The sequence below is a fragment of the Nanorana parkeri genome, unplaced genomic scaffold (genome assembly GCF_000935625.1).
Source record: "Nanorana parkeri isolate BGI_ZX_2015 unplaced genomic scaffold, ASM93562v1 scaffold910, whole genome shotgun sequence".
In the NCBI taxonomy this organism is placed as follows: Eukaryota; Metazoa; Chordata; class Amphibia; order Anura; family Dicroglossidae; genus Nanorana; species Nanorana parkeri.
This window is the reverse complement of record NW_017307178.1, coordinates 148,224-159,732: the sequence shown is the minus strand read 5'-3', so window position 1 is coordinate 159,732 and position 11,509 is coordinate 148,224. Positions and strand designations below refer to the sequence as shown.

General features: G+C 42.9%; 1 protein-coding gene across 1 annotated transcript in view; it reads right to left on the bottom strand.

Annotated features, from left to right (window-relative positions):
• DLL4 (delta like canonical Notch ligand 4) overlaps positions 1–10,644 on the bottom strand; it is a 22,752-nt gene extending 12,108 nt beyond the window's left edge. The window contains exons 1-4 of the mRNA XM_018566047.1: positions 10,280–10,644; positions 9,896–10,156; positions 8,673–8,715; positions 7,470–7,736 (exon numbers count right to left, since the gene is read on the bottom strand). Of these exons, the coding sequence (XP_018421549.1) occupies positions 7,470–7,736; positions 8,673–8,715; positions 9,896–10,156; positions 10,280–10,333 (625 nt within the window). The 5' untranslated portion in view covers positions 10,334–10,644. The remainder of the gene's footprint in view (positions 1–7,469; positions 7,737–8,672; positions 8,716–9,895; positions 10,157–10,279) is intronic.
• Positions 10,645–11,509: the final 865 nt, after the last annotated feature.

The following is an 11,509-nucleotide window of genomic DNA, read 5'->3' as shown; positions in this document are numbered from 1 at the left end:
TAGCGCCGTTTTCGCCATGCTGCGCTCGTGTCACACGGATTTCGCACGCTTTACAAGGGCCTCATTTAATGCCTGGTTGACTCTGAACAACGACTTCCCCCTCCTCAGCCCCCGTCCCTAGGAGATAACAGCTGCTACTGTTGTCGCTGGTTTAAGCCATGAAAACCCTCCCCGCCCGACTACAGCTGTTCTCTCAGCTTCGTCCCCTCGGGCTAAAGCCAACCATAACAATAAGAGCGCGTGCCGCGCCGCACAACCAGCCCGCCCGTCCTCAGAGCCACACGCGTCCCGCCACACCTGACCGGCACCTCACGTGACGCCGCCGGTCCCGCCCACTCCGACTGTCAATCAATACTTGGTGGAGTAGAAATCAATGAGGGGCGGGAAAGGAGATTGGATTCCACTGACAGGATCAGATGACAGCAGATCGGGATCTACTACAAATACTCATCACAACACACACCGATACACAGAATAACATAACCTGCAATGTGTCTTCCCATAATAAAGTACTTCATAGAAGAGACAGATGTCCTCTGATGCTGGTTTTATGCTGCACACATTTGGGAAATGTATCAAAACTGCAGCAGACATAATCTGGAGCCGTTGCCCATGGCAACCAATCAGCTTCTCTCTTCAGTTAAGCGTTAAAAATGAAAGTTAGACGCTGATTGGTTGCCATGCAACTGCTCCAAAAGTATTTGGAGCAGTTGCATGGCAACCAACCAGCTTCCACCTTTTATTTTTTTTGTCATTTTTCACTGTCTGGTCCAGTTTTGATCACTTCCCTTCATTGTAGATGAGGGACCGGATAGTAAATAGTGTATTTACCATGCAGAGCCACGCTGGAAATGGCTTTTAGTGACTGTGTACAATGTAATCAGTTGTACTTTCCACTATTGCTTCACTGCACACTCTTCCTTCATATAGGAAAGCGGCTGATGGTAAACAATGTTCACATCCAGCATTGCCTGCTTTTCCTTTCACTCTTCTCACAGCCTGATTACACTGTCCATACACTGGTAGATCTCTGCGGGCTGAATGAAGAAAATATAACAGATTCCTCCATCAACGCTTACGAGCATTGATCGAGGAATCCAGCGCTGTCTTCATTGTATTCTGATGGTGTCGCCAGCCAGTGTCAGAATACCTGAACAGAGCTGGCAGCTTATTGGCTTGATTTTCCAACCAGCTCCTTCGTACAGCTGATCAAGGGATGCCGGGCGAAAGTGTGCCGACATCGTTACTCACTGTGAATTTCATCAAGATCTAAATTGCATAGTGTATGCCCAGCTTAAATGAAAGCATGACATTTGGAATGACATTCGTCGTCTCTGACGACTTTATCGAATGTTCTGATGAGGTTTTTCATATGAAAGTTCGTATAAAAACCCTTCCCGCTCCTTCAATTTTTTTTGGTTGCTGTGGCAGAAAACAGTCACCAATTCGTCCCCTGTTAACTATCGCAGAATTAAACGAACGTTCCGAAAATTAATTATTTTACAAACGTCTAATGGTGTATGGATAGGGTTGCCACCTGTCCAGGATTCACCCGGACAGTCCGGGTTTTGAATGCTGTGTCCAGGTTTCATGGCACCAGAAACCCGGACACAAGATGTCAGGCAGACAGGGGCAACCAAAATTAAGATAGGGGCTACTGGCCTCCCCACTGAAAATAGTCTCAACTGTGATATATACATATGAATGGGCGGCGCTATTTACATATGAATAGGCCATGACTCATTCTTCCCAAAAAATGTCCGCGTGTCGCTAGAGTGTTCGGGTTTCGCTTGAAGAAAAGGTGGCAACCCTATGTATGGACGGCTTAAGATCCTGGAACCCAATGACACAGCCAGGTAGAGGGAAAACACAACTAAGAGCTTAATTCCGCCGTGTTTACCCAGAGAACACACAGACACAATTCACTCCAGAATCAGCTTCTGACACCTTGAAATCATCCATTCTACAGCTGTCATATTTCACATACATCTTCATAGCAGACGCCATCATTCCTCATAGATCACCATTTCTGACGTCTCAAAGGAATCACATCATGTCATAAATAATACAGGCTGTCATTGCTGTTCTCCTGAACACACCAGTCACCTGGCTGTCACTGGCTTCATTGCTATCAGAATCGTAAACAAGTTTGCAGTAATGCTCCAATCACATCTGTGCACTAGGACAGGGTAGCCAAACCAAGGCCCTCCAAATTGCCTCTGGGAGTCATGCCTGTGGCTGTGAGAGGCTTGCAATGCCTCATGGGACTTGTAGTTCCACACATTTGGAGTGCCAAGGTTTGACTATCCCTGCACTAGCACAACATTTTTTTAGTTCCTGCAGCACTCAGAAACGTGTGCCATTCTCATAAGTGCCCAGCTATGCCATTTATTCTTAAGTCTAGGTTCACACCTAAGCAGGTGCGACCACGCTCGCATGTTGATGCACATTTTTCATGCAGCATCGTGTGCTGCATTAAGGCCACCCATTCATTTCAATAGGCTCCTTGCGCACCCAAATCGCACCAAACAAATGCGTGCAAAACGTTCTGGTGAGATTTCACGCACATTCAATTTCATGATGTGTTGGGGTAAAATTATAACTACCAAACGTCACCACATGACATGTGTATTTGTTGCGTACGTTCCCCCAACACACAGATCTGATTGGGGTCTTATGACACCTCAGAGCATCTTGACATTGAACGCGCATAATATCGCACCTGAACGCGTTGTTAAAGTACCATGTGTTTTGGTGTAGTGTGCTTTGAAAAATGCTGATGCACTTCTAGTGCGATTTAGGTGCGCAGGGCAGCCCACTGAAATTAATGGAGTGGCCTAAGCGCTGCGCAAACTGTTGGCACTATATAAATCCTGTATAATAATAATATTAAAGCAGCGTACATTGATACATGAAAAACGTGTATCACCACACATGTGTCGCTGCTTCTGTTTATGTGTTAATGGAGATAGAACTCCCGATGTACAGGTTTGTTGTGGTTTAGATCTGAGGTCTCCAGGGGTTTCCTTTAATCTTGAAAAAGTAAAAATAAATATAAAACTACTTTATACGAGGAAGAAGCTACCAGTGGCCTTTACAAATAGTCTTCTTCCCGTCCGCCATTTTGTTTACATTTGGTATATGTGAGAGGAAGCCATTTTATTGTAGCCAATGCCGCTACAATCAGGCCTCTAGTCACACCTGTGCGATTTGAAGTGCGTCTCCAGAATAGCGTCAACTCTCAGGTTTCCATATTATTCTATTGTGCACATTCTTATCTGAGGGATGTACTGTCACTCAGAAAAAGTACACAAGCTTCTTTGGGGCATGATTGCGCATTTTTGGCCCTAAGAGGCCTCAATTGGAGCACCTGAAAACCAGGAGTAATCAGGGGCATCCCTATAATGGGGCAGCCATTTCATTGGGGGGAATGCAGCCGCTCCCCCCTTCTTCTAGCCACCTCAGGCAGACAATAAGGTAAGGATGGCCCTGGGTGTAATGTCCATTTTGAGCGCAATTGCTTGCCTAACAACCACCTCCTCCTCCTAGCAACAAGCTTATCTATGGCTAAAACAAGAACACTCAAGCCTGAAAATTTGTGAAAAATCATGTGTAAAAATACACAAAGCAGTGCCAAAGTATGAATGTGACCTACAGGATGTAACAGCAGTTACCCATGGCAACCAATTACTAATGACAATTTACTGCACCGTTAGAAGGTGGAATTGGATTGGTTGTCCTTCGTTGGGGCGCAGTTGCTCTGCGCCGACTACAATGCTGACAAACTTGACAACCAATATGATAGTCGTGTGAAGGAAAATATATTTCACCGAAATGACAACTTAACATGAAATATCTTAAATTCTACCGAGTGTTTAAAGCCTAATAATAAATTCTCCCTGAAAAGGCCTGCCCTGATACCCTAAAGGGTTAACTGCCCATTTTAGTCTAGGGGTAATCTATAAAGGACTACTTAGACCGGCGCCCGCAGCCTCTTCCACCCTGGGTGAGGTCATCATGTACAATGTGGGGCCGTGGGGCACATAGCCCAACATTATACGTGAGGATGCTAAGGGACAGTCCACACTCTGGAGCATAGGTGCTCCGGGGGGAGCGGGGATAAGTCCTTTACCCAGACATAAGCCCTGGTTCACACCTAGGCGTATTGCATATGCGCGGCTGTCACACGTTTTTTTTAACCGCGATTCGCGGTAAAAAAAATCGCGCGACAAACGCGCGTTTCCGAGGGCTACTTGGCTGTATACCAATGGAAACGCGCAACAAAAATGGCCTAAAGTAGTACATGTACTTTTTCAGGCGTGGGCCGTTTTGCAGCGTGTTAGGGACGGGCTGAAATACGCCAAGGTGTGAACCAGACCCATTGAATACAATGGGATTTAGATGTTTGAGCGTTTTGTCGAGCGTAGAACGCGCTACAAAACGTTCAGGTGTGAACGAGGGCTTAAGGAGCAGTTAACCTTTGCAGTGCTGGGGTCGCTTTTTTTATTTTATTTCCCCTGTGATAGGTTTTAAATCTACATGTGTACAGGCTCTATTCCTCAATGCATTCCGTGCCGGAGACATACTGGACTGTAACCTAGAATCCTATTACGAGGTGTGGTCATTCTGCACCCCGTGCCTGTCTGTTCAGCACGTCAACCTATAAATAAATAAGCTGCTGCCCTTGTATTGACTCACATACAATGGCCGTGTCCTTTGCTGGTTTACTGTTCATAAATTACCACCTCAAATCTGTCATCTTAGCAGCGTACCTGTCAGAGGTGCTTAGCGTGGAGAGTAAAGTAGGAACGCAGGCATAAGTAAAACATCCTTTTAAAAAAAAATATGTTACTACTAGTTCATTAGATTAATTAGACAAATTCTTTATTTCACAAAGGGAGAGCCTTGGGCAGAATGTGTGATCACACGAACTCTGCGGCTCTCTGTACCCAGCACATTACCCTTTCATTTTTTCTTTCTTAATGAACAGCTGAAGGAGACGCGGAGTGAAGATCTGTCGTGGGACTAATGACAGCCTTTCCATGTTGGCAGGTGTTCTTGTGCATAAAGGATGCTAAATTGTGTGTTAAATTGGACTGCCGCAAGAGAACTGGTAGAGAATTAGGTTTCATAGGGCCAAAATGAGAAGTAACCGATGATTCTATATCAATCTAAAGTCCGGATATGGAATGACACATATATTAGTAGCTACTATTTCAAAAGTCAGGGTTTGGAGCCTGCCCACACTTCTGTGTTTTCATGCAATAAAGTACATGCATTTCCCTGCATTAAACGCATTATAAATAAAATTAATCATCTTCATTTTTAAAGCTGGCCATCCATGGGTTGAATGAGAAAAAATGCTGATTCCCCAACCCATGCTAAAGCCCCTCCCTCCCTTGGGCTACTGCATTCTGTCAGAACTCCCTGATCAGCTGACTGGTTGCAGTTGCTATTCGGGCAAGAATTTTTGACCCAACTCCACCGACAAAAGCCGAACGGAGGGGTGCAGAGGGGGGCCACGCAGTCATCGAATTTTAGTTGATTCAGCAGAAATCGGAGCAGTGTAACCAGCTCAAGTGGCTTTTTCACATATTTTCAGAATAGGACATGGAGCATTTTTGTGCTTTGACATGTCTTAAGCACGGCCATTGCAATGAAAGGTAAAGGCATGTATCATACGTACAATGGAAATATCCCTATTCTGATTTCTCAATTATGGTGCATAACACATAAATAAAAGAATATACACAGAAACACGCATTATTGCAAGTCGAAAGAACACATGAATGATATAAGAAGCTCTTGGAACTTTGACATTGCAACATAATTGATCATAATGAGCAATTTCTCATACAATAAGATTACACTTATCATGTTTTCCATCTGCCCTGAACAACTGATAGCTAAAATCTGTTTTAAAAATAAACCCAGCAATTTACATAATTTTAAATGCATTCATCGGTGTACAGCGCTCAAGTGTGTTGACATCCCATGGGCTATTTACAGGGAGAATGCTTATGTAATTAAACACTTGGGTTTATTCAGTTATGCAGTGAGCAATGTGCAAAGCATAGTAACCCTCAGGAACCAATCAGAAGTCATCCTTTACAGATCTAAAATTTGGGGTCAGTTTGTGGCATGTCCCTAATCCTCTTTGCATCGCTTACTGAATAAGTCAATTTATGTTCAGCAAACATGCAAATTGACATTTGTAAGGACTAAAAGGAATCACATGCTGGTAGAGTTTGCTGAATTTATAGATACAATAACTGATCTCAGTCTAGATATTATGTTTTGAATAGTGGTTGTCAACTTACAAGGCATGAAGGGCCTCAATTGTGGTCCCTGGTATCTGCAAAGGGCCACATACAATATTTATTAAATGTATTGGTATAGAAGACCATTGGGGAATTTATCAAAACTGGAGGAGACAGAATTTGGAGCAATCAATCATTTTCTCTTTTCAGTTTGTTGAGTTAAGCTTGAAAAATGAAAGAGAGAAGCTGATTGGTCTCCATGCACAGCTGCTCCAGATTTTGTCTGCTTCAGTTTTGATAAATCCCCTCTCGTGAGTTGTTGATTTACTAGATGAAATGGTCAGAGAGGTTCTACAGGAGTTGATAGAGCCATCCTGTAGTAGACAGCCAGATACTAGGGACTTGTTACAATATACTGTTAGAGATTAGCTCCCTTTACAAATCAATGATCCCACTACTTAATAGTGGGGTCCGAGGTCCACACTTCAAAGCATCAAAAGGCCACAGGTTGGGCACCAGGGGTGTAGAACCTTGTAGTAGACAGCCCCAAGACTAGAGACTAGACTTGTTGCAATATACTGTTAGACATTAGGTCCCTTTACAAATCAGTGCTCCCAACTACTGAATAGTGGGGCGCAAGGGGCAAACTTCAAAGCACTAAAGGGCCGCAGCTTGGGCATCGGGGAAGTGGAACCCTGTAGTAGAAAGCCACATACAAGGGACTTATTACAATATACTGTTAGAAATTAGGCCACTTTACAAATCAGTGCTCCCACTACTAAATAGTGGGGCGGGAGGACCACACTTCAAAGCACCAAAGGGCCACAGGTTGGGCACCAAGGGTGTAGAACCTTGTAGTAGACAGCCAAAGACTAGGGACTTGTTGCAATATACTTTTGGAGATTAGGTCGCTTTATAAATCAGTGCTCCCACTACTGAATAGTGGGGCCAGGGAGCAAATTTTAAAGCACCAACGGGCCGCAGGTTGGGCACAAGGGGTGTAGGACCTTGTAGTAGACAGCCAGAAACTAGGGACTTGTTGCAATATACTATTGGAGATTAGGTTGCTTTACAAATCAGTGCTCCCACTACTGAATAGTGGGGCAAGAGGGGCAGGCTTCAAAGCGCCAAAGGGCCGCAGGTTGGGCACAAGGGCCGTAGAACCTTGTCCTATGTAAAGCTTTTCCAAGTAAGGAATATACAACTTACGTTTCGAGCAATATTCTCCTTTCCATCCCTTGAGGCACGATACGCTGCCATCTGATTCACAGACATAATGGCCAAACCGATCATCCCTAGGTTTGCACAGCCTGGAACAGCTTTCCCCATAGTAATGTTCACTGCAGACAACTCTGTAGGAATATCTGAGCTGTGTCTGGTGTACTCCTGACATCTCGTCTGCAGACCATTCTTCACCAACATTAAGGGGTTTCTGGATCGTAAACTTGCTGACCAATACGTCCTTTTTATTTAAACCTATAGGACAAAAATATAAAAATTAAATTAAATTAAAAAAACACAATTTCCGAAAACAGTAATAAAGTGTGGCATTGTAAACAATTGAGGAAGTCTCCCCACTTTGCTTTAACTTGGAATTTTTTCACATGGCATTTTGCAATACTTGCTAAAAAGTCCCACCGTAAGGACTTGAATATGTAAATCATTGTGCGTGGCTAAAGTGTCTGAAAACCCAAGGGTAGCATGACAGGAATCTAAAAAAAAACCAGTATAGGTGTTATAAAGTAAAAAAAAAAGTAATAAAAAATGTGTATCGATACTTAATTTGAAACATGCACCTGAATCCACAGGCACAGGAACATGATCATTTTTTTTAGTTTAATATTATTTTTTAGGGGCCTTAAATTAGAAAAAAAATCCATTATTAATAACCGAGACTCCAAGGTGAGCAGTCACAGTTTGTAGCCTCAAAAAATTTTTCAACGTGAGAATTGTTTTGTTGAAATATTCTCTTCCTCTATGTCAGCAAAACATCCAAAAGCCATTATTTCTTTTCCAAAGGGCGGAATTTGTAAAAGGTGTAAAATACAGGAAAAGGCAGTCAGGACGATTTGGCAGACTTCTGGTTTTCTCACCAAAGAGCGGACTTCTTTCCCACGCCAAAAATAAACTGGAGGAAACGCAATTGTGTTCGAGATTAGGTACGAAAGGGACATGAAAAAAAAAAGGATACATATCAAAGCGGGCGCCTGTTTTGGATCTTTAACAAAATAGGTTTAAGTCGCAATAAGCGTCTCAAACCCATAGGCCGTGGTCATGTTTGGAGGGCCGGTGTATAAATGAAATGCCCCAATTTCCCCAACCTTATGATTTTCTTTTTTAATTATAAAATGTATGGATGCATCAGAAGGTTATTGGTGGAGCAATGGCGCCCCCTAGTGTGTATAAAATTACCTGAAGGTTTGTGGACAGCTTCAATAATAAGGGAAAAGGTTTTCTGAAATAAAACACAAAACAAAAAAACACTTTTTAAAAAAAGAACAGGGTCACAAGATGACATGAAAGAAACATTAAACTGCATTATGATCTGACATGGAAACAAGCTGAAAAAGCAATCTTTAAAAGAGGTGACCATGCTCGCCTGTGCTGTTTAATTAATCTAATTGGTATAGCATTACTGCCTAGATCTCAATTAAAGCGAGCTTCTTTGGTTTATTTTCAGCAGAGGGGATGGGGGGTGGGTATTGCCAGTGTTATTGTGTCTGGTGCCAGCAGACTTTGAACCCATCTGAAGTTGTTAACATCTGTCACCGTGGCAAGCAAGGGTTGCTCAGGATGCAATGGTACATCAATATCTCATGGCGGTGATTAATTCATGGAATGGTCCTGAATGTGTAAATAAGCCTTTAATTAACCATTCAAGTCTTTGGGGTGTTTATACACAAAATGCACACAATTATCTGGCTGACATTTCAATAATGAATGTGGTCACCACCGAAAAGAAGCAGTTTAGTGGCTGGGAAAGGGTTACTTACATCATTTATGATCAGTTTATGGGGGAGGGAGGTTATTTTAATTCTAAAATATAATCCTTCCTGATCAGAGGTTATTCAAGTCTTTGGGGTTCTTATACACAACATGCACACAATTATCGGGCTGACATTTCAATCATGAATGATCACCATGCAAAAAGAAGAAGCAGCTCAGTGACAAGCCAAGGGTCATTTCTAATCGTTTATGGTGGATGGAGGTTATTTTATTTCTAAATTATAATCCTTCCTGATCAGAGATTATTCAAGTCTTTGGGGTGCTTATACACACCATGCACACAATTATCTGGCTGACATTTCAATAATAAAATGATCAGCATCCAAAAAGAAGAAGCAGCTCAGTGATAAACTAAGGGTAATTTCTAATCATTTATGGTGGAGGGAAGTTATTTTATTCCTAAATGATATTCCTTCCTGATCAGAGATTATTCAAGCCTTCTATACACAAAATGCACACACTTATCTGGCTGACATTTCAATCATGAATGATCACCACCCAAAAAGAAGCAGCTCAGTGACAGGACAAGGGTCATTTATAATAGTTTATGGTGGAGTGAGGTTATTTTCTAAATGATAATCCTTCCTGATCAGAGATCATTCAGAGACCAACAAGCCCTTGCCACTTACCGGCCATGTGAAGTTAAAAGGCAGCCTGATGGGGTTGGAGAAGCCTTCTATGTTCCCGATGATGAACGAATTGGACCCGAGCATTGGGGTGACAACGCTGCCGAAAGTGCACGATCCCGGGGACACCACGGTCTGATAGTGTTTCAAGCATATCTTGAAGAAGATCCGGCAGTTAGGCAAACACGACTCCCCATTCTCCAGCATCCCATTGGTATTTATAAACTCATGAAGTTCCAGCTGGAAGACCCCGGAGCTAGAGACCTTAGAGAGAAATACACAAGACCCCCCAACCAATGATCAGAGCTCAGGATCCCATCATCACTCAACTTAGAAGCTACAGACTACCAGGAACCCAGAGAATTAGCCTTCAATGGGCACAATTACCTGCTGCAACAGGACTAAGAGCAGTGCCAAGCCCCAGAAGCGCCCGTGTGCCATGGTCGTCTCTTCCCCCGTGTGTACACGGCTTGCCAAACGCTGATCTAGATCCTTCACAAGGAGAATTGATCAAAAAAAAGAGAATCCACCGGAGAATAAAGTCACATAACCCTCAGCCAGGGACCCGATCTTCTGCACAGCCACCAGCAGCCTGGGGTACCAAGATGACAGCAAGGTGGTATCCAGTTAATCATGCCCCTCTTGTCATAAATCCAGCATCTGTCGGAGAACTCCAGTCCACAGAGATCGCTGACTTTGACAGGACACTTCTTGTTCACTGTGTGTTGCTTTCAGCAAATAGAGATCTGTTTTCCTTCTAGCTACTTATATAGTGTTGGCTCTTTGCATGGAAAGCTCATTACACGCTTGTAATTTACACACTCCGCCCCTCTCTATCTCTCTCCCATACAAGCCATACACAGAATTAATGCCCTTCTGCTACTGCTACTGCTGCTGCTGCTGCTGCTGCTGCTGCTACTGACCACTGATTATGACAAAGCCCCCGCATCTGTTAGCAGATTTCCACAAGCATCACTCCAATCTATCCCCATATCAGCCTGATCCCACAGAGAAATGAAAATGACTCTTCTCCATGACAGATCCAACTCAGGCTAGAAAATCATTTCATGCAAGGATAGAAGGAACAAACAGAAAAATGATCTGGTATAGAGAAGCACATCAATATCATATAGATGTATTTTAAATACTGTGATGGGAGTTTATCAAAACTAGAGCAGGCAAATTCTGGAGCAGCTTCAACCAATAAGGTTCTCTTTTCAGTTTGTTCAATTAGGCTTTGAAAATGAAAAAGAGAAGCATAGACAGAATCTGGAGAAGTTGCATATGGCAATCAATCAGCTTCTCTCTTTAGTTTGTTCAGTTACACTTTGAGATTGAATGAGAGAAGCTGAGGTTACTATGGGCAACTGCTCCAGATTCTGTCTGCTCCAGTTGTGATACATTCCTGGAGTCCCACAAGATCCACTTTATCAGTCAAACATTGCATAATTTGTTTGTACCTCTACAATTACAGTGACACTAAACTCAGGAGTTAAATCTAAAAAATGCATTCAAGTACCCTAACTATTAACAAAATGTATCTTATTTGTGTAGCACTCGGCTGCATATCCTCAAATCATCTCTGACACTGTCCTTCCTTCTGGAGATCCTCCTTAT